Below are 24,457 nucleotides of genomic sequence, written 5' to 3' on the forward strand. Positions count from 1 at the left end.
AACTCTTTGCCAGTTCCCCTGTAAGCATATCTATTTCCTGTACAATTTGTATTTACGGAAATATCTCTAATTCTTTAAATTCGAAGGAAAAAAAAACCTCATGTGGTTCTGGATGTATGTTTGAAAGAGGAAGAGAAGTAATTAAGGGCAAACTGAATAAAATCTTAAGACAAATTTTAAAAAGCTCCAGATCCTCCTGAAAGCAATCAACACTACGTTCATTCAAGATTGCCTGATTAACTTGGGTAGTTTCAGTAGTCCATAAAAGAACATCCAAACATTTTACAAATTACCTCAAAAAAGCAAAATTACCTCCAAATTATAATACTCAATGTGCTTCTGAAACAGAAATTGCGTTTTCTAAACTGCGTTCCATTTTACTAACAATTAGAAGGCCAGTTACCCTACTTCTGAACAGTCCCATTGAAACCTCCTGAACTGCTAGCAGAGAAATACGATTATCAATTTGATCAAAGGTGGCACAAGTTAGTCGTATAATCAAATACATAGCCAAAAAAGGTGCTGGGTATACAAGTATTCCTTCAATTTTTCATTCTTCAGTTTATTCCCACAACCAATGTCCAGTTTAGCAAAGTAACTTATAATTCAAGCATTAACCACTTGCATCCAAATACTGCATACATATTTCAAACACTTACTTTGAAGAAAAAAAAATTGCATACAATTCTTGACACTGAGATAGTATTAATTATTAGAAGTGATATTAAATGTGTTAAGAAACAAAAGGTGAAAAATTACTGTAAGCCAATAAAATCTCTTCTGACCTGCTTGGTCCTCTTTCAATGTATTAGAGATTGTAGAGCCAGTGAGAGCAGCCAGCGTTGCTGACGGGGAGGCTCTATACCTAGACAGCCTACTCAGAAGCATCTCATTTATACTCTTTGCAGATTCACCCTCTTTTCTCATTAATATAATTCGTTCCTGTAGAGGATTTGCTATACATATGCCATTTTCTACCTGTTAAAATGGAGAAAAGAAAAAACACTTTTAGACATTAAAATCCCTATGAGACAGAGGATCTTAATAGAACCTGCTTGCTGAGGACAATAAAATATATGAGGTTGGGATACGAACATAAACCTTGGTGTCAAAATTTCTCACAAAAATATTATAAAAGCTAGACAGACAAATAATTGTTTTGGTTGCGACTTTGCAATTCAATATAGTATCTTCTGATCTTTTAGTTCTGGAAGACAACTGCTTGTCATAACAATAATGTTAAAAATCTAATTTTTAAATATATTTAAGTAGTTTTCCAGAAATAAATTAAAGTTATTTCACTAGTGAGTTTTCTAAGAGAAGTCTTTAAATCATATGCCAGCCAAAAAGAATGATTATTTTCTTAGATGGTATTCTTTATGGGAAGTTTTATTAAATAATATACCTCAATGAAGATAAGGTCTGATTTACAGCATTAGATAATTTCTATAAGCTATACTACTATAACCTACCTCTTCCAGTTCCATCGTCCCACTAAGTACAGCAGTTATAATCTGCAGTTAGAAATTACTAAGCAGATACACAGACATCGCTCCCAAGGTACTTTGTCAAAGCTAGAGTCTTCTGTAATTTCAACTATCAATACACTGAACTGCTGGAAGCTCTGCTATGTAAACAAATAAATCTTTAGATTGAGATGGTGTGTGTGCGCGTGCACGTGTGCGTACACACCAATGATTAGCATACAATATAAAATCATTTTAGGTAATAAAATGCAGTGTTGACAAAACAATTATGCTTTTAACTCCTGGGGCCTGATCAGCTCTTAACGCAATGAAGCAGATCCACAGGAAACAATACGTTAAATCCTAGTACAGTGAATTACTGTCTCAGCATAAAACTAAACTGGTAATGATAACTGGTACTGATAAAACTAAACTGGTTTCACATTATAAGACAATTCACACTGCAAGAGTGTGATAGTTGTATGCCCTTTGAAAAGTAGAATTGAACAATACACCTTCTGTTCTGTTAAAGTTATTTTGTAAACACATTACAAAGCAGCTATTCAGATCACATATCTCAATACTCAAACCTAGTCTATTGATTTGAAAATGCTAATATTTAATTATGCACTAGCCATGCTACCAATTCAAGAGTCACAGAAAACACTCAAATTCACTTACTATAAGTTCAAAAATATCCATAAAAACAGAGTGGCCCTTTGGTGTTTTTTCATTGAGGCTTGCAGGAGACCAAATCCAGTAGAAATAAGTACCATCTGAAGAAAGATGCACGGTAGTCATAGTACTGCCAACTGGAAAGTGATTTACTGGCATTGGGATTATTTGACATACCTACAGTGGAAGGACAAAACAAGAAAGTTCTCATTTTGAAATCTATTCTTACCAGTATTAACAGCCTAATTAAAAAAATAATAAAATAGATCAAGTGCAGGTAGTCCATAATAAGACTTCTTATCGGACATACTGATGCCATTGCATTTATTTGTAATGAAGAGCTATTGTACGATGTTTGCCAAATAGACCTATTGTATTCAAAATAGCTTATATATCTAATCACTTAATGTAACTAAAAATAAAAGGATCATCTCTCTCTCTCAAATGATTAAGAATACACCCACAGTACCATTAGGAAAAAATTACATGCTAAGCAGCTATCTACTTTCCTCTACTTTTCTGAAACATTACTCAAAACTTCGGAAGGAAATGATGGCAAAAGGGAATCCAAACATTCAGTTTCAGGAACACACTGGACATGAATGTGCACAACCATCCTTAAAACCATGACAGGAAAAAAACCCCAAAGTATACAAACTGTCTAATTTTAGGAAGGATGGCAGTTCTTTATCTAAAAGACACAGATTAGAAACAAAACCTGAACACTGTTACATTAGAAGACTACATTTTTACTTAAAGTCAAAGTCCATTTTGCTATTGTTTGATTGTTTTATAATATGATCATACCATATTCTATCACTCACAATACTACCGTATGCATATAGAGACATACACTGTGTATCTATATGCATGCCTGTTTAAACACACACACACACACACAGAAACAGAGCAATATCTATAATACCCTTACAAGCTTTTTAATGGGGCTTTATAAAAGGCAGTTTCACAAAGTAAAAAGAGAAAACTTTAAACACAAAACTAATTAACCAGATTAGAAATGACCATGATAAATTAGGCGGTTTTCTTACTCTACTCTTACTCTGCAATGGACATACTGGCTGTTCTTTTTACCTGGAGGGTATGCTGATCCACAACCTGGAAAAGGGAGTGAGGCTTATTATCAAAAGAGACAGGCCGATGAAGAAGTTTGTTGTTGCCGAAAGCAACCCACCCGGTCTCCAGCTCCTCATTACGACAGTACACAAAACCTCTGGCAAAAAAGCAATATATTAAAACTTTTTAAAGACTTTGCCCTAATTTTTTTTGTTTTTAAGAATAATTCACAAACACATTCTTGAACTTTGACTGAACTTAAATCCAAGTCAATGTAAGTCAACAATTTCTGTAGTTAAGATTTTAAGCATAAGAAGCCTCATGACTTCTAAGCAATAATGCGAGGAGGTACAGTGAGTCACATCTGCACTAATCATTTATACAATGAATAACATAGTTAAAAAACAAATACTTACAAATTCAGCAATTGTACAGCTAGACATAAAAAGGTCACAAAATTTGTCTATCGTAGATCCCTCTCAATGAAGGATAAACCAACTTATTATACATTTAAAAACAAAAATCTAAGATACTAACTATTCTACTAGTATACCCGTTTTGAGCAAAGGGTTGGACTAGATGAGCTCCATAGGTCCCTTCCAACCTAAATTATGCTATAATTCTACAGAAAACATACTCAGTAAGAATTTCAAAGCAGAAAACCAAAACATTAAAATAACCTCTAACGAAAGTGCATAATATACTCTAGTCTTGTTAGTCCTAACATCCAAGAAAGATTTACCTAGACAAGGAAATTTTTTTTTTTTTTAATCTGCAGAAAAGCAAATATTCAACTATGCTGTTACTCACCGCAAAGTACCGTGCAATCCAGATCCTAATTTGCTTATTCCTCTGCCCACTGAATTAGTTGTATAAAGATAGAGCCCATCTGCTGCAAGACAGCGCCCTAAGTCTGCATCTGAATCGGGAGAAAAGAATACAGCAGAGACCTTCTATGTAACATACACGGCAGAATTATTGATGAGGACTGCACTTCTGCTAGAGCTACAACAGCAACCGAGAACCCACTGATGCTCCTTTTTCCGACAGGACAGAATCATGTTTTTAATACTGAATTTCTTCTTTAGTGTCCTTAGAGCTACCAGATCATAGTTAAAGTCAAATTCCTTTTACAGCAACTTCCTTGCATTTCTTACAACCCCTTACGGAGGTGCCTGGATTATGCACAACTCTCTCATGCAAACACTAAGGATATTTTGAATTTCCAAGTGTTACCAAATAAACTTAACAGGAATTTGGTGCTATCCACCTGGCTTTTCTTTTGACACAAGAAATGACACTAGCACTGTCTTTCATGATTCAAATTGACATTATCCATCTTTGAATAATCTCCTTTTTCTGTGTTGTGCTCTCATTTCAGTGCTAAAGACCTGTCTTCAGGTATTATGGCCCAAACTTCTATAACAAAAACACTAAGTGTGTAGTTTTTTTTAGCATGCAGAAAAGCCAGTTTAAATATAGTAGAAGCTAGACTAGCATATCTAACCATGCTTAGGAACATAGAACTATTCAACAAAATTCATTTCAGATGGAAAAGTCCTTTACTTAAATATAAAATAACTTTAGTATTTGCTATTCAGTGCTTTCAGAATGATGCAAAGGAGTGGAAGACTTCTGTTTTCACAACAGCCAATGTTATTCAGAACTCAGCACTGGGAGTAAGATAAAATACAGGCATGGTTTACGAATATGCAGGCCTTTCTGCTCAGAACCACCACTGCTGCAACAACATGTGTGTGGGGGGAAGGAGTAATCTAACCTTGTGCCTTAACCTAATTATTGGTACAACTTGGTACTGCTCTTACAGCTAGCAACCAGCTTCTTCAGAACACTGTTTAAATTAAAGACAAAAAGCATTTCTAACATAGTACTTATTATTTTGTGAGTGACAAAACTAACCATCAAAAAGGGACACACAAGGTAAAGCACTGTAACAGGGATGTCAATAAATCAGTCCAGTCAGCCTATTTATTTAGGTTTACAGAATCTGAGCAGTCATTTTTAGAGAGAGAGAGAGAGAGAGAGAGATCTTAAAAACATACATGTCTTCATTAAATTTGCAAACAGCCTAAAACGATAACTCAGATTTGTAAATTCCTATGCTTCCATCAAACTTAATGAGATATCATCAAAGTTTGAGCTAATATTTCTAAAGAAATGTGAACTCTCTCACATTGCAAATAAAAAAGAAGTAGAAATTGATAACTAATTCAGGGAAAGAAATAAAAAGGGAAGAATAAAAAAGGGACATATTGAACAGATTCAACAGAGACAAAAGAAGAATACAGGCAGGAAGAAAAGTAACAACTAATATTTCTAAAAATAAATAGGCTCTGACAACAACAGCTACTGAATACAGTGATACTGCACTGGACAAATAAATTATGCTTACTAAAAGACTAATGAGTAGACACGATTTAAACTCAGTTTAACCTCTGTGCAAAATTCCCACTGAAGTCAGGGAAGGTCACTGTACCTACTGCTTTTAATGGTACCCTACAACCTGATTACTAGACAATTAAAAACAGCATCTGATCTTCAGCAACCAAAAGTGACACCTAATTTCTGAACCTGTTATCTAGTATTTGAAAAAAAGATATGATATACTGTCACTAAATTAACACCAGACCTAAGACTTACCCTCTTCATTTTAATATAGAACATCTGATCCCCAAGTCAACTTTAAAAAGGAAACAAGTCATTTACATACCTGATTAGATTAGCATAATGAGAATGGGTATGACAAGCCAAACAAGGCAAACCATTTAGTACTCCTGTAAAATTAGGCTTACGTTTTCAAAACTTCAGTTTTGAATGTGCAAGCTAGACAACTAAGTGCCCCGGCAATTGCTCCCCTCCCCCTCTCATTATATATCAGGCTTCTGGATACTCTTATGATGCCTGGTTCTCTCCAGATGGTCCTTTTAAGCTCTTCAGCTTTCAATTATTTAATATGTACTGTACTTGCTTTTACATGACTTCCAACAGAAAAAAAAAACAAATCCTCTTCAATTTGAAAGCTTTAGATAATTTTTTAAAAATTATTAGCATAAAAAGCATCTTTGTTCTCCTCTGCTAATACTGATAGTATAATACTTTATAGTCATAAAATATTTCACCTTTATTTTCACTGCTGGAACTACTGTTGGCATCAGGTGCAGGTAACATGTCTTCAAAGCCCCAAGATACTATATGCTTTCCTCCAAGCAAACAAGAGGGAGATCCAGGTCCCCCCTCCAAAAGCAACAACCTTTAAGCAGAGAACAAAACAAGATGTACAGAGAACAGTGACTGCAAAAATAAGCTAAATCAGAAGTTAATCTTAAAGATATTTTTGAAGTAGTGTTACTGTCAGAGTTCATAAGCCACTTAAAGGAATCATCAATATTTAATTAAAAAAAACAAAACAATTAGTAGATCCTCTTACATTTGGCTTTCTAATATTTTCCTTCTGCAATTGACTACATTTTGATCTTTCCTCGAGCTTTCAATAGATGTGCTTAGGTGAATTTATCGTTAAAAGACATTTATCCATAAATGCATTTACACATTTTCAGAGCTGATGTGAAAGTGCTACAATTAGAAAAATCAGTACAAACCTGTATAATACATCAGCCACAGGCAAGGATCCTAGATCAGTCTGTTTCTGTAATAGATGTACTGTATGAACAAAGGTTTTCAGCGACCCTCTAAAAGGATAAGAAAGATATGAATTAAAGATGTCTATTGAAACTAGACTGAATGCACACAGAGAACAGCAAACATGTAGAATATAATATCCGTTATCACAAAGAGAAAATATCCAAGATATTTCATGAAACATCTTTTCTAATTTGCATTTCTTTTCTGGATGATTTTCAATTTTTTTGTGGAGGAAGTGAGAAGAGGAAGAAAGGGTAGCAGAAAGGAAGAACGCTGGCTAACTGCCAGCCCTAATCACCGTATTTTTCTGAAAGAGGAGGTAGCACCATGCAGGTAGGGAGATCAGCTACCACGGCCTGTGTCATAAACAACGTGTGTAGTAAAAGCAATCGAGGCACATTATAAAATACCTCAATTTTGCATCTATTACAGACAGCTACTTTCAGTATTTCTTGTAGTCAATTAACCATTTTTAGATCTTCAAACACAATTTGCAGGTTTTCCTGGGGCTGAGCCAAAGCATTAATAAAAGCTACTGCAGACAGAGCTAGAGAGGGCCAGGATTTTATTTCTTGACTAAAATGGATAATAAATTAATCAGTTTGGTCTTTTAAAGAGTCTGATTACGTTGGCTTCCAAACACAAATTAGGAAGCTTTTGCCCTACTGAAGTGATATATTTAAATGTATATAAGATTAGATTCTTTTGAAAACAAAGCTAAATCTAAACAGAAGTCATTAAACCTAAATAGTTGTGATATTTACAAACATATGGAGTCTGTAATTCTAATTATAATTCTTGTTCATTGATAAGTTCAATACTTTTTTGGGAGAGCTTACAAATTCTGTATCTTAACATAGCAAAAAAATGCATTTTTTTTCCTAGGAAAAAACAGATATAGGGGTCATTAAAAAATATTTTACAATTTCTATTTTAATGGTCAGGGTATTAGCAAGAAGCCACATTTTCTGAAAGATGTGGTTGGCTTTATTTCCAGATGTAACAACCGAGCTAAGTACAAGAATCTTGACCATGCCTTAGATGTGATAATAGTCAGTTATGAATTGATTTTTTCAGAAGCATGATTGATCAGTCTAGGAGATCCTTTCCATGCACTCTGCTGTGCATGGCCTTTTGCTTTCTGTCACACATGGTCAGACATATCTCGGTCAGCCTCCCCCTCCACCCCCAAAACCCTGTTCTTCCCACTGGCATTTTCAGCTGTATGCTTTCACTGATAAAACTCGTCTCAGAGAAAACTGATACTGAATACTTCAAAGCACCTCAATTAATTATTTAAATCAATATTCACCCTGTTGTTTTATTCTTAGAAAGATGAAGCACCCAAGATTGCAAGCAAGAATGTCAATAATTGTCTTATTTCAAAGGCTTTTTCTTTCTAATAGTACCCAATACATGGTACACATAATTTAATGAAAAATGCAGGGCTTTCATAGGTAAACAGAAATCATGTCAAGATATTATACCTCTGGAAGCAAGGCAAGACAAATTTGCAAAGAACATTAAAAAAAACCCTTCATTTAAAAAGCTTTATTTAACACGTAGCTCTTTTACAAGTTCAATTGCAAAAGAGTACTCAACACTTCCTGAAAATTGACATCTGGAAAAAATAAATGAGATCCTGTGTATCAAACACAATTTATCTATCTGAGCTACCGTTAAGTATCCTGACTTTTAGATAAGGCAGCTATCAATGCAGAAGTTTGCCACATACAGATTCTAGATTTCCTATTGACCTCATTAGGCCAAGTACACTAGAAATTAAAAGTGGTTTTCATATGAACAAACCCTTTCCCAAAACAATCAAGACAGCTACTGAGAACTTCTACTTCAGCATCTTAAACCAGAGTTATAGTTGACAGACAAGGCTGCAGTCCAAAGTGTGTGTGGGGGGGAATTAAACACTAAGGCCAAGATTTTCAAAAGCAACTAGTGACCTCAGATTCCCACCTTGATATGGCTTTGCAGGATCTAAATTACAAATGCTGTGATACTCTTCCCTCTCTCCCTCATCCCACTCCTGAAAAAAAGCAAGTCTTTTTTAAAAGCTATTATGGCCATTTTGTCCTAGATAGGTTTCGCACAGCACGCGCTACTCAAGGCACAGCGTAGTTCAACCTATGCTAGCTGAACTCTTCCCTGGCCACTAAATGAAAAGACATCTCCAGAAGTTTAACAGGACAACACTGAAATTTGAAATAAATTGCCCTGAATTTTCAAGTAATGCTTTCTACAACCAAATGAAGCTGCATAAACTACAGGACTGAAGGGGCAGTACAAAGGGAAAAGTGAGACAACTTTCTCATTTGGAACCATTCCTAGAATAGAACACTGCAGTAGAAGCAGCAATATGCACAAGAGGCTTTTGTAACCTAGATCCTTCTGTTTTTACATATGCTAAACACATGCAAAAAATAAATACTTAGCTTATTAGTTTCACCCTTTCCAAACCACTATTTTAGTATTAGAAAGAAAAAGATTAATGTAAACCAAAACGAATGTCAACAGGGTGATCATCTCATTCCTGACTGACCGCCTATAAACACAAACACCTACTACCAATATGAACCACGACATAATCTCAGCATAGTTTCCTTACCTTGCACAAGCCAAGGCAACCAGGGCGGCAGCAGCATTTTCTTTTTGCTTATATGGAATCTGTTGGCCCGAAGCAGAAGTTTCTTCCAGCCAGGAGCACAGCAAAGACTCTATTCCATTGAGGCAGTCAGCCGGTTCCTTAGTCAAACTCAGAGGCTGGCAGTCTCGAAGGCAATTCAATAGCACCTCAGCAGTTATGTTACAGAGAGAAGGGTCTGTTCTACTTTGAGACTGAATAAGGGGAAAGACCAAGAGCAGCCCCATTCGTGAAGTAAATGGGGCCTGTTCAGGCTGCTGTAAGAGGCCTTGACGCTTGAGCAAGGCCAGCGCTTCTTCATCGCCCGAGCTCTCCCGGTCGTGCTGCTCCTCCAAGGCTAGCTGGCGCTGCGCGTTCCAGAGTCCACGCAAAGCATTTAGTCGGTACTCCAGCAGTCGAGCGTAAGCATTGCTCTGGTTTCCACACACAGATCGTAAGCGCTCGGCCAGCTCTGTTGGATTCTTGGTCTCAAATGTTAGTATCTGAAACAAGGGGAAAAAAGGCTGGTATTTATATATATAAAAAATTAATAATAATAAAAAGCTAGAAGTCTACCATACGCCTGTAGTATAATTTCTAAAAAAAAAAAGTCTTGTGGAAGACAGCCGATTTTTTTTTTTTAATTTCCAGGCATGAATAAAGTTAAATTGGAGGCCAAAGAGCACGCGAGTGGTATGGAATCAGTTGTTATTAGGTCAGCATTGCTACCGAAGCCTGGAACTGGGGGCCACTGTCACAACTTTTTAACTTGACCATGATGCTAAAACAACAATAATATTATTTGATACATATTCTTCTTTAAAATCTATACCTCAGAAAGATAAAGATTTGCTCCCTGGAGCATACTTTGTAATCACAGCAACTTTGCTAACAAACTCAAAAGGACTGTGGGAAAAAACCCTACCGTGCTTACAGCCCTTTTATGAACAGTAATAGGTGAACAATATTTTTTAATAAGAATTTATATATTCTAGTTTTATTGCTTTTCAAACCAGAACACCATCAGTTCTCTAAAGTGAACCAAAAGTTTTCGTATACTTTCTCCCTACTCTGTTTTTGTCTTCCTCAATTTTATACTATTGCACCCAGCTACACCTTTTTCAAAATAATCCCAGCTGCTGACATATTTTAAAAACCTCAAAGTCTGATCACCATTTCAGACAGAAGAAAGAGGTCTTTCTGGCACTTCTAGGTAAAACCAGAGACCAAGTTGGAACAACAGAAAACAAGCAAGCAAATCATGACAGAAACAAATACATTTATGGGTTAGTACCCACCCTGGAACTTGGAAGAACTCACAGTTTGAGGTTATTTACAGACACCTTTTCTCCCTTCAACACACAACAGCTGAGATCAAAGTCACTTCAGCTATGCCCACTTCACAAGAAAGCGCTGAGCTACACATTTTCTGATGCAGCGTCCAAAGGACTTCTGCCTGCGTGCCACACTGCCCTGGCTCACCCACCCCCAAACATGCTCTGTTGGGTCCATCTTTATGATGAAATCTTGTCCCTCCCCATGTATTTTTTTTTAAATCTTCAAGGGATGGGGCATATGAGAGATTAAGAGATACAATGGGTAAATCTATACTTTTTTTTTTAATTGTAGGCAATAGTCATTCAGAATATGAAGTAGATGGTTATGTCTAAACTGTAGAATTTTGAAAGGATTGATCAAATGCTTTAAGACAAATCACAGTTGCCATTTCTACAAACACCCTTACTACAGTCAATGAAACAGCTTTTCAGTAGAGCCCAAATGCTTATCATTATAGTCACGAAAAGTTAATTTTAAAAATGTAATTCACATAATTATACTTGAATAAGTGTTAATATTGAGCTTTTTAAAACTTGAGTGGTTTTTTTTATTTCTTTGAACAGATGAGAAACATTAATACCTAAAACACATATGCATTTACAATAACTACCTCAAGTGCTAATTTTATACATTCTACTGTCTCAAAAATAAGTTTCACTGTTTGCTATTACAAATACAATTACATTCTAAAACAGTTTGCTTTTGGCATTCTTGAACTAAATTTTAAATAAGGGATGGATTCTCAACTAAGTGATAACCATCTGCAGCAGGGGAGGGAGCAAAGAAAAATATTTTCACCTTGAGAGTTAAACGCTGAAGAAAAGATATCTATGGTCTTTAGTATACTAATGACAAAGACACCACAAAAGAGAAATCATGATATGATTACTTGGGTTTCACTTTTATATTCTAATAAATACTAAGCAGGAGGGGGGTTGTTGTTGGTGGTGGTGATCTATGGTCTTGTCTCCTTCCTATAAATGTATTGGAACCCTGGAAACCATGCCAGATAATATTTAATAATAATAATAAATAGTAATTAATGTTATACATAATAATATATGTAACCTAAAATAGTAATGAATAATATAAAAGTTGTGCCTACCTAAATTATAAATTCCTGTATATCACTGTGTGATATATTTAATTCATAAACTTTGTACAGTCTCATTTGGATTTTGAATTCAAACTATTTCCAGTATGGAATAATGAGCAAAAGGTCCAAATATTCATAAACACATCAGAATTGCTTTATTTCAGCCAAATTGCAAACCCAGCCAAAGATTTATGTCTAACTGCAACTGATGAATGATGAATTCAGTTCTACCTGCAACCGAGGCATGTTTTCCAGCTTCCTTCGGGTTACCAGTGTCACGTTTGGCAGGTTCTCTCCAACCAAGCTGCAACCATACTGTTACAGAAAGGTCTGCATTTTTGATATTAATCTTAAAAACCTTGCCATTCTCTTTAGGTTCCAACTGAAGCTACATTTATAAAAATTAGTCACTCAGTGTGTTCTGCACTCTTATTTCTCATGTCCCACAGAAGTTTCCAGGAAGATAAATGATTCATCTTGCATATTGCTCTACACATGTCAGTCAGTCTTTCATAAATCAAGACAAGAAGCCAGTGCCAAACATTTACAGGTATGGTGACTAAAAGCCTTTTCCTGTTGAAGTTTCATTTTCTTACTGACTTCTTAGTTTATAATTTGCTTTTTAAGCATAGTACAGTATGCCTGAAACTGTTAAAAGTGTTTTGATTTGGTCTTTCATAAAATAAATATGTACTAATTTGGGTTAACAATAAAACAACTATATTAGATTTAACAGATTTAGAAGACGGTTACAAAAAAGCAGACTTACAGATTTTTAGAAACATTAGCTAGTTATCCAGAGATTATGGAACCAGTGAAGAAATTTTTAATTATTCCATGTATTCTGAAGGTCTAAGTAAGCATTTGCACTTTCAGAAAACAACAGGATATTAGGAAAAAGGTGCAAGATCATCTACTATACATGAATCTTCAAAGAACTTTAATAAAGTCTGTCTTCCTCAAAAGACTTTTTATTGACCAGAGGTAAGTACTTAGACCTACTTCCAAGAAGGAGCTTCAAAACTGATTTTTCACAACTGGTTATATCAACTTGGGAGCTCTCAGGGTTCAGACATGCTCCTCAAGATGTGGCATGCACCAAGGAACCGTTCTGGTTCTCACTCGTTAACAAAACACACTTCTTTCTGACCTGACACTAATGCTAGAGCTTCAGTTGGTCCATGCCATACATACTGCTTCCCTGTACATAGTCTAAAGACTACAAGGGAATCACAGCCCTTGCTGAGGTGTCCTTGCACACTGTCTACAGTTTTCTCACATCTTCAGGCAAAGCTTGTTATCTTCAAGCATCTTTGAAGTCAAAGCAGGTCAAAACAAGAAAACACTTATTCACAAAATCCAAAATAGACAATGCAACTATCAGTGTTTATAAAAGACACGGCAAAGAACAGAGATAGGAAATCTATGCTATCTCTACTTATACCATGTTTAAATCAGAATGGTTTCCCCCTTCCTTTACCCAGCTGATTTACTGCAGACCTTCCTGACACATGCCAGTCAGCAGATATTGTTCTGAATATCTTTTGCCTCAGGCTGTACCCACTAGAGAGGCTTTCTTGGCAGAATACACTAACTTTTATAGCCAATCTCCCTTTTTAAATCCCTCAGCAAGATTTAATCCTTCTCCTCAAAATTAGTTTATTCCCTTCCTATCCAGGAGATAATCTGACCATTCTCTTTGTCAAAATAAGCATAGATTCATTTCTTTGCAGATGTGCATATCTGTTAGTCAAGTTGTCCTCTCCAATATTTGACCAAACAAATAACTATTTGCTCAACAAGCAGTAAAATTCCCCTTTCCCCTGCCTCTTTGGTGACTCACTATTTACACCTGAATTTGAAGCTCTCATTTAGGACTGATTTCCAGCATACTTTCATAAGTGATACTCAGGCATCTTGCCTCTACAGTTTCCTATACAACACTTGGGGAAGTCTCAGAGCAGACAAGTGAAAGCTAGCACATCAAAAGCAGTCACCTGAACCACTAAATCAGTAAGTTCACAGCATAAAACATTTTTGGCTAACAAGGCTTAAAAAGCATTTAAAAGCATGAAAATGGGGACACTTACATTGCTTTGCCATAGAACACATTACCCAAGTGTCTACTTACAACAGATCCCAAAAGACAGTCTCTAACAGAAACACCAGCTCAACAGTAACACCATCAGGCAGATGTACAAAAATCATATGCTTAGAGGAAGAATACTAAATAAAAATCTAAACATACAGATTACATTCAGAATTAGCAAACAATACCAGAAAACTTAAAGAGAACTAGCCAGGCTACAAAAATAATGCAGATTAATATACTAGGAAGATTCGGAAAAGAATACATTAAGATGTTGATGCTTAATACTCAATAGTCATTTTAAGAAGGCAAATGTAAAGAGAACTGACAGAAAAATTTAGAAGCCTGTCTACCGTAAGCACATTGGTAGAGTTAACACGGTTCAATTTGTGCCTTTAGATAAGGCAAAGTAACGATCAATATTATAAAATTAGAAAAAATCTTTATAGTAGAAATATAAAGTTTTAAATAACAAGTTCTGATGAACAACAAAAAAAAAAAGAGTAATGTATCTGAATGTTTGCAAACATTCAACAATTGAGACATTAGAACTAGAGGAAGAAATAAAAGAAAAAGAATTGCTCTTTAAAAGGAACTCTTCCTAAATCTGATTTTATGAGTAGGGTAAACATCATGCTGGCAGTTTTTATAACTGGGAATCCTGCTCTTTAGTCCCTTTGAAACTACAGTTCATACAATACAACTGTAATCATTATCTTTTTTCCAACTTTAAGTCCACCTTTGGTTAGCAAAGACTACCTTTCAAAAGTGTACATTTTTGAAGTCTCAGGCTTAATAACCTGAAGTCATATACAATAAAAAAAAAATGGTGTTTATAAAAAGCTTATCGCCTTTGCTTTAATTTTGCAGTATCTGGTCCTTAAATATTATCTCCTTATTGAATCTTTTAATCAATTTCAATAAATATTTTCATTAGAAAATGGGGAATCCAAAAGCTCAATCACTTTAATTGGTCATTGAAAACATCTTCAACATTGAGAGGCATGAAAGATATCTAATTTTAGATCACCAGCCATGAGAAGGATGTCATCTTTCCCGTGTTATAAAATTTCTGTCCTCTTTCATCCCACTACACAACCTTAACCAAATACTTCTTCCCATTAATCGACGTTTTTGCCAATGCTGTTCCAGAAAGCAGTCATTGGCATTCACTGTTGTCAGGGTAAAATGTTTCTCTACAGAAAGTAAATACAATACAGGACATACCACAACTAACATGCACTAAATTATATAAAGAGTTTTAGCCTGAGGTTTTATGACCATATGAAGTTCAAAAGTAAGCTGCCACCAAAAGGTACTGTTTTCTCCTCTAGCTGAAATTCCTGCCCCCTCTTCCCCTCCCTAGAGCTGGCAGTAATGCTTGTGTTCTCATAACTAACCTCCCCCAACCCTTTTTTTAGGCTAGTTTTCTGTTTTAGACCAGTTCCCTGACTTGGCTCACTGCACATACATGTAGGTGAAATGGGAAAGAAAGAAGAAAATGCATGGCCAATGACAGAAGGGAACAAGGACTTTTTCTTTTCGTAATAGCCCTCGCAGTGGACTAGCTTGAAATACAGCCTCAGGCTGAATACACTGGTTTTATTGATCAGCTTCAATTCTACTACACAGGGAACTGATGAGCAATGAAAATGTGTATTTTTTCGTATAGCTATATACTGCAAGTGAAAGCTTTTTAAAATCTCCAAAATAGTGTTTAATTCTTTCTCTACGTAATTAAACTGGTAGAACTTTGCACAGAAAGAGAACTACTCCTTGAAAATAGTGGCACATTTTTCCCAACACCAGTTAGACCTATAATACCCTGTGTATGAAATAAGTATTATTCTCATCTCACAGAAGAAGGACAAGCCATATAGAAAGGGAGTAACAATCTGTAAATCATAAGACATATCTAACAGAGGCATGAAAAAAGTTAACTACCTTACTTTCAGCACCACATTATAGCTCTAAGATCATTCCTCTTGTATCAGACTTAACACAGAGAGCACTGTTTACTTGGGTTTTTTTGTCTTTAGAAATAGAAATAAAATCATATAGGAAAGACTGTATTCCAAGATTTATAGATTATTCTGTAAGAGAAATACCAGAATTAACAGTTTTAAGATACCCTGAAAATTGAAATATACATCAAAACTCAAACTGCTCCCATAAGCAACATTGTATACAGACTCCTAGTCGTCTATTTTCTAATGCTCTGCTGGGTACCAGCAGTTCTGCTTAGGGCAGTTTCTGAAGAAACAGTATGAAGATGGCTTAGTGAAAACATTGCCTTGATTTCTTTTAAAACATTTTTCTAAACCCTCTATAAGGCTTTTTGTTTGATATGCCTGTGAGTTTATACAATACATAACTATATGAAAACATTTTCACCCTGTTTTAGATGTTGAATTTTTATAATTTCTCAGGAGATGCTATGTACTATGCATTAGGCTTTTTAGTGTTGCAGTTGCAAACTACACCACCACAAATATATACCTTCAATTTAAAATCAGAAGTTTCAAGATTGTTCTGTTTTTTATTTCTGCTCCAAGAAATTTTAACCGTATCACCTTGTTCACAACCTCTATTGATTCATATTATCCTGTATATAGCAGCACAGCTTTTTGACGACTCAGCTAAAAGCATGAACTTTTTTCCCTTGTGAAAGCATTAGAAATATAATTACTTGCTCTGAGAAAAGCACTACCAAACCCATATCTTTTACTGCATACACAATATTGTACCAAACATAATCTTTTTGTACCTGTACAAATTTATTGAATAACCTTGACATCTGAGACCAATTAGAGAGTACAGGCAAGCTGTAAATAAAAAAAAATGCTATATTTTTTTTAATTGTTTAGTTTGTCCATTTATTTATTAAAATATTTATTTGGCTCCTATTGAGTAGCATATGAAAATCTCTACAAAGGCCAGAAAACTGATCTTTGTCCTTTAAGCAGCAAAGAGCATGGATCACTCAACTTATCAGCTACAATATGTAACATGCACTATATTTGGGAAAAAAGATGTTTGTGGAATTATCCTTTAGCATAAGTTTTCTAATATATAATTATCCTTTAGCATAAGTTTTCTAATACATCTCTATAAGGATAATTAGAACATTACTTTAAAAAAGCCCAAAGGCAGAAGTCCATATCATAGAACAAGTCTAATCAAATTCAAAAAGGTCATCTTATGATAACTGATGGTAACAACAGCAACTGTGCTAAATATCAAATTAGGCTGTACTGGTGGTACATGCAAAGATTAGATAATGAAAATAAGCTTGAAAGGAAATGATCAAGATTTCAAAGAGTCCTCTCAGAAGGCAAGTGAGATTGAAAGTGTCGTCAACTCCTGTAGAATACAAGCATCCTCTTACAAAGAGTTGTGTTGGTAACTCACACAACTGTAAAAATAACATTCCAAGGCTCACATTTGTAAGGTTATCTTTTTGTGCAGAATTAATTTCAAGAACTGACTTAATTTTGGTGTTACTCTTGAAAGCCATAAACACTCTCAAAGAGGAATACTGGAGTATTTGGAGTGGAAGAGGATCCAAAAGACAGAGGAATAGGAAAGTTACAAGTCTGACATAAATGCCTGGATCAGCAGTTCCCAAGCCAGAGGTTGTAACCCCAACGGGGGTCAGCCACTTAGTAAAAAGCCAATTGTTTATGCTGGCATTAGGGATTTCTAGCTTGACAGAAGTGAAGCTTGTAGATGGAAGTAGGGTCACAACCAGAAAAGATTTGGGAAGCACTGACCTAGATAATTACAGACAACTACTCTCTCTTTCAGCAGTCAGAGAAAAATGACAATGTGTTTCTGCTAGTCTGCAAGGAAAATGGGTGAAAGTTAGAAGTTTAGCAGACATCTCCAAGTCTAAATCATTTTGACAGAGAGCACAAGTTTGTCACAGGATCGGCATATCCTGTTAAAACAGTATTGAACTTCAGATGTTCAACCTGTCACTAGAGGGCTAGCCCAGATCATATTGCAGGCAGGGGAAAGAATGCCACCTTTATTTTTTGCACCTAATTTTGATTAAAATATATATATATAACGCAGAGCAACAGCTGCACAGTGGCATCTCATAGTCTACCCTTTTACAGTAATGGAGTGTGACAGGAGTCAAAACATCAGATGAGGACAGACATATACCTCAATAGCTATCTGTCTGGATCATGTATGAGCTACATTTCTAGCTTCACATAAAAAGCAGGTATTTAGGACTTTTCTAGGCTAGCCAGGAAGGATGGCTAGAGGAGGTATTCAAATGACTTATTTCTGTTAGGGTGTTATGTAAAATGTAAAGTGTTTACAAGTTAACAGTGGAGCAACAGTTAACGTTCTACTCTATACTGTGACTATGTATTAGTTTGTTCTTTCTTACCACTTATTTCCTTGTGAAAAAATTAACTGGACCTCTCACCAGTTAGCTGAAGAACTGCTGATGCTGCAAATTTAAAACTACTGAAAATACTGGACACAAATTCAGAGATCAGAAAAGAGGCCTCCTCAAATGGAACAATGACAACAGTAATGTGCATCAACTATTTAACATAAACTGCCTAGAATCAAGTGGATGTTATTTACCATAATATCATGATCTATATGAATAACCACTGTTCAGTAGTGTCCTTATAATTAGATTACCAAGGGTCAACATGTCAATTTATATTGCTGGCATTCTTATAAACCTCAGCACGCTGACTCTTACACAGGGACAGATTAAACTAGATGGTTTAAGGGACCACTCATACATACGCTCAAACATACATCTTGCCCCTCTCCCAGAGGTTATCGTCCCTGTGACAGATGTCTGAAGGGGAGGATTCTGGAAGTGCTGCAGTTTCCATCGTGGCACATAAAGGACAGCTCACCTGCCATTCAGCTGCCCCTCCTGAGCAGGTATTGACAACCAGGGCAGGGCCCGGACAAAATGGCACGGTAACATCTTCATTTGCTACCTGCTACTGCACATAAGGTAGTCTCAAAGAAATGCAAGACCATGTGCACTTTGAAACTGGTTTCTCTACATGAATGGTTTTAAAATATGGGTGAAAAGGCTTGCATAATTGCTAACTCATCTAGACTTCTTTTTGACTAGAAGATTTTAACAAGAAGCCCATCACAGCAGCAGCTTTTCTATGCACATCATTATGAAATCTATTAAAAAAAAAAGTAACTTTTTGATAATACATATACTTTACAAATGCACTGATGAGCAGTCTTAAAAATTAGCATCTATTGTTTATATCCCATCAAATTTGAAAAAAAACCCAAACCCCCAAAACTCTTTAAACCTAAACATACTCCTAGAACAAGCTGTCTTCAAAAGAGAAAGTTAAGACTTTTGTAACCTACTATCAAGGGAAAGAAAAAAAAAATCTTACGCAAGTCCAAATAACAGGCTTAAGTTTTCATAAAACTGTTTTGGCATAAGGCCAGCACTGTAACATTTTTTTTTTTTTATAAAGAAAGAAATGAAGGAGAAAGAAAGAAAATCTTTGAACAGAAGAACAAAAGAAACATACCCAAATATGTTGACATTATTCACTAATAAACTCTTTACGGGGATATTTAAGTTTTTTGATATGAAGTTCTTGATTAAAAATGTAGTATAGTATAAATGTAGTATATTTTTTCTTTTTTGCTTAATCAGGGTTCTGACTACTATTGACAAAGAAAGCACAAGAAGTGTATTAAAGAAGTTTACTAATCAAAGCAGCAGCTGCAGCATCTCCTACCCTTCTCCAATAACATATCCCAAGAGATGTCTATTTGGACCATTTTCAAATATGTTTTTTACATGGCAAGTAGGAGTAGAAAGAGTGCAAATGAGCTATTTAGTGAATTAGTTGATTCCATGACCACTGTCAAATAAGATGCATGCACCTATTTCCACAAAATGGCTCCTCAAAGCCATTCCAGTTTGCTAAGGTAGCCTATTTTTTGCACAAAGTCACAGAAAAGTTACAAGCAAGTTAATTTACATTTATGTTACTTGAAATTTCAAGGTTTTTTTTTTTAAACTCCCTCCTCTCAATGCCCCAAACTAAAAAAGATTTTACAATCAAAACCTGAAAAATAAGTCACTTGTGGTCACAAATTTTTAGTGGAAGAAAATAAAATGCTTTAATATTCTGTGCCTTAAAATTATAGATCAAAATGAGTACCATAGCAAAGAGTAATTTTTATTTCAGTTCCACACTGCAAGCATGCACAGCATACAGAAATGGAAAGATAACATGAATCAGTGGCATAGGAATGCTGAAACACTCTTTATGAAAGCATTATAAAGACTAGGATACAGTGACACTAATTCCATCCCTGCCTCCCCCAACTGATTATTGTTTCAGAGCCTTTCCTAACATTAACAAAAAATTCTGCAGTGCTAAAGTGGTTGTCAAGTGAAGCTATTTGTCAAGTTTCATGCTGAAACATATTTCTGGTCTAGCTTGTAAGATCTTAAAATAAAGAGATTTATTTTTTCCTCAAAAAGGGTATCCTTTATAACCATATGACAGGATAATAATGCTGTGGGAGTGGCTAGCTTTCTAACACAGTTGTTAGATATGATGCTGTTTCTAGAACTATGTAATTGTATTTGAGACTGTATTTCAATTCCAACCGCACTGAATGCCAAAGTGGACTCTGATCACAAGGGAGAATCATTCTACGCTTATACATATGCTTATAGAGATAAGTCATCCACCTTAAAAGTCTCTTTTCCTGTTCATGTGATACTTGCCAACATCCATTTCATGGTAGCAGCCAAGGCTATCTAGACCCAACTGCCAGTGTCACATCACACAGAAATAAAAATGCACATTCAGCAAGAAAAAAAACCACCATCTTTCCTTAGATAGGGCTGCAGGAAGTTTTCATAAACACCATAAAGACTTCATGTCACAGGTCTAACAACGATGTTGTCAGAACAGCAAGCCTCTGCATCTGGCACGGCTCATAAGTTCTTCTCAGCAACCCCCCAGTTAGCAGCCAAAGCCTCACGAAAGGGTTTTGCGGCCTAAATGCTTGTGATCTAACAGACCACATAGCTGAAGCTCCTGCTGAACCATCCCTTCTCAGCTCCTCTGACAAAGACCCTGTGTCATTGCAAGCCACACTGCCGGAGAAGAGGGCGGGGTGAGAGAGAAGGCAGGCACACAGGGAAGGAAAAATGCAGTCTACAAAACAGATGTAACCTACAATCCATGACACTCAGTCCTTCACTGTCTCCTTATAAGACAAAACAGCTGTACAATTTGCCAACAACAGCCAAGATCCCCAGCAGGTATCAGAAGGCAAAAAGCTAGAGTAAAAATCTCAGCTGTCTTCCTTGCTTTTTAAAAATGATCACTAGCAACACCTTAAACACAATACCTAGACATCCCAGTACCCTAAGCATCTTATTATTGGCAGAATAATTACCAGCCATAAAAAAGTAACAGCAAAAAGATACAAAACAGTAAACAAAAATACCTGAGCCAAAGACCACCTTGAAATGCATGAGTGTGGTTGAGATTTTCTAATCCTACTGATTCAAAACAAGGAGATAGCGCCAATTCCTCACCCTCCATCTTCATTAGCTCCTCACCACCCTGCTGCCCAGCTCCACTTTCATCATTTTTTCAAATAAATTAGACTTGAAACAAGCGGGACCGCCTCAATACTCGGTGGCTCCTTGCCCCAAATCTTTCCCCCCCTCCATCCGCATCCACCACCCTCCATCCCAGCCCCCCCTTCCTCCCCTAGTCATTCTCCCTCCAGTCCCCATCATCACCGGCCTCCTCCTCCTCTCCCCGGGCCCTCACCGCCGCTCTCCCCCCCCCGGGCCCCCCCCGGTCGCTTCCCTCAGCCCGGGGGCCGCGGCCTGGCTCACCTCCAGCTCGGTGTCGCCGGGCTCGGCCACCCCGACGATCTCGCTGGGCAGCTCGGCCAGGTCGGTGACCCGGATCAGCCCGTCGTGCAGGAAGATGGTCTCCTCCTTCACCGAGAGCCACTGGGCCGAGTCGGTGGCCGCCGCCGCCGAGGCGGCCGCCGGGGAGCCCATGGCGCGGGCGGCGGCGGCGGGGGGGCTCGGCAGCGCTGAGGCGAGGCGGGTCCCGCTACCCCCCCATGGCGGGGGCAGGGCGGGGGCAGGCGGGTCCCCAGCGGCCTGGGTGCCGGCGAGCCGGAGCGCGGCGGGCAGCAGGGAGGCGCGGCGCGCTGCCACCGCGGCGCCAGCGGCCCGGGGACCTGCGGGAGCCGCCGTGCCCGCTGCGCCGCCGCCACGTCCCGCTCCCTCCTCACACACACAGGTGACAGCGCGACGCCATGTTGGGGGGGGGCGGGGAGGGGGGGGGAGCTGAGGCGCGCCCGGCATGCACCGCGCGGGGAACAATACACCCTTCCCCCCCACCCAGCGCCGCGGGGCCCCGCCCCCCGCAGCGCCCCGCCTCCCCCCGCAGCGCCCCGCCTCCCCCCGCAGCGCCCCGCCTCCCCCCAGTGCCCGTCAGGGCCGCGGGCGCGCGCGGAGCTTCCCGCCTCTGAGGGGAGCTGCGCGCGCGCCTCGGCCCTGGCGCGAGGGCTGCTCCCCTCAGCGCCTCTCCTCACCCCGATGGTGGTTTCCCTCAGCGCTTCCCCTCACCAGCGCCTCTCCTCGCCCCCAGGGCTGCTCCCCTCAGTGCCTCGCCCCAGGAGAGGTCTCTTTTCCCTCAGAGTTGCTCTCTTCAGCAGTTTCCGTCGTGGCTAGTCAGAGCCCCTCTGAATTTTACCCTTTTCCCCTAAGGACTGATTCCCTCCTGGTGCCTCAACTTCCCCTCAGGGTAGCTTCTCCTCTCCTGGCACCTCTGGTCACCCCTTTTTGTCTGCCTTCTGGAAATAAGGCCCTTTTCTTCTCCCTGAATTAACCCCCTGTTCTCCCTTCCCCTGCCTTGCCTTCCTCTCCATCAGCTCCCTGAGGGAATCCTGTCGGGGAGTCTTTTCCTGAAGGACTGTGCATGAGCAGGTAGGTGCCCTCAAATCTGTACCTGCAGATTTGTGTATGTAGTGAGCATGCCAGAGGGTGCTAAGCAAAAGTTTTGCAACATCGCAGTACATGTGGAAAGAAAAAAAAAAGGGAGATCCAAAGAAAAATTGACCCTTCTTCTCTCTCTCTTTTGTTCACTGTCATGTAACCTTCCTGTTTTCCGCCAGTGTAATTTCACACTCAGCCGATGCACCTCCGCCTGAGCCTGCTCAGAGAGGTGGGCACAGACCTGCCCAACGGGGTGCACACAAATGTACCTTGCTGTTCAGCAGTGTATGTGCATGTGGAACAAATCATGATAACAAGAAAGACGTGGTTGATAAAGGTTAAATATTTTTAGTGTACATTTACTGTGGGGATTCCCACTGCAAGTGGCTGCCTTTTATGAAACAGTGACCGTGCACAACTGAATAGAGATGGAGCACTACAGATTTATTTACCTGTTTGATCAGATTATTTACAGTAATATATTGTTGCATTATAACAAATGTGCTGTGGTATTTGGGGAAAAAATGAATTCAAAACTGTAGTAAAATGAGATCTGATGCAAGTGCTGTATGTCCTATTAAATCTTGTTGGGAAGAAGTATTTTTGCCATGTAATGGACCAGCATTTGCATCTCAACCCCCATAAATAATCTCTCTATCACTGGCTCAGCAGTGTGAGGATGCAAACAACTGCCTAGTTCTTGTTTAAGGTCAGTGCAGAAAAAACATGGTTCAAAGAAGTTCATACAAGCAGTTTGCTACTGATCTGTGTGGTAACTCAGTACGCTGTGTTTGGTAGCATATCACTACCGTTCGTGTATTAGAGAGCAGAAGAGTCTCCAGGTTTGGTTTTATTATGGAAATAGGTATTGTTTTCCTCGGCACTAGAGATGCACAAAGGTGAGAATGAGTTCTCATTTTCGAAAGGGGAGAGTTGGTATCAAATGTTTTTGTAAGAGAGAGGCAGTTCATGGGTATATATTATTTTTGGTCAAGACATGACACAGAGAACAATGGCTGCAGATGGACATATCCATAGATATGAAATCCATCGTGATCCTCTCTTGGGAGCTCTGCTAGTAGTCAGGGAGAAGGCTGAGCTTTGAAGATTTCTTGGCAGGTGGGACCTGGCAGCTGACTTCTGGCTGTTGAGATAAGCTGTGCTCACAAGGTCTCCTTGGAGAAATAGGAAAGCTGCTGAGGTTAGATTAGTCACAATATTTTATTACAAGGTAATGACTGGTGTTATTGTTTTGTTACTGGGGTAGGAGTTTTACCTTGTTTTCATTCATTCATATAAGACAGAATAGAGAAAGAGAGGAAAAGTGTGTTTACATTTTAGTGGGAGTAACACTGAAAAAACTCATTCTGTCTATCTTCAGATTTTCTAATACTGTCACTGTACTAGTTGA

At 38.0% G+C, this 24,457-nt stretch overlaps 1 protein-coding gene across 6 annotated transcripts in view; it reads right to left on the reverse strand.

The window, feature by feature from the left end:
• Positions 1–22,101, reverse strand: part of HECTD4 (HECT domain E3 ubiquitin protein ligase 4) — a 78,478-nt gene extending 56,377 nt beyond the window's left edge. For 4 of the 6 annotated variants that reach the window (XR_010885880.1, XM_067306824.1, XM_067306828.1 and 1 more), the window contains exons 1-8: positions 21,931–22,101; positions 9,499–10,016; positions 6,836–6,925; positions 6,356–6,486; positions 4,026–4,134; positions 3,234–3,372; positions 2,148–2,318; positions 786–978 (exon numbers count right to left, since the gene is read on the reverse strand). Coding sequence is in view for 5 of the 6 variants with exons in the window: in XM_067306824.1 (XP_067162925.1) it covers positions 786–978; positions 2,148–2,318; positions 3,234–3,372; positions 4,026–4,134; positions 6,356–6,486; positions 6,836–6,925; positions 9,499–10,016; positions 21,931–22,101 (1,522 nt within the window). In the remaining variant the exon portion in view is untranslated. Of the gene's footprint in view, positions 1–785; positions 979–2,147; positions 2,319–3,233; positions 3,373–4,025; positions 4,135–6,355; positions 6,487–6,835; positions 6,926–9,498; positions 10,017–21,930 lie in introns of those variants that run through there. The other 2 variants (XM_067306826.1, XM_067306825.1) reach the window with 1 other exon arrangement.
• Between the last annotated feature and the right edge of the window lie 2,356 nt (positions 22,102–24,457).

The sequence above is a fragment of the Apteryx mantelli genome, chromosome 17 (assembly GCF_036417845.1).
Source record: "Apteryx mantelli isolate bAptMan1 chromosome 17, bAptMan1.hap1, whole genome shotgun sequence".
NCBI lineage: Eukaryota > Metazoa > Chordata > Aves > Apterygiformes > Apterygidae > Apteryx > Apteryx mantelli.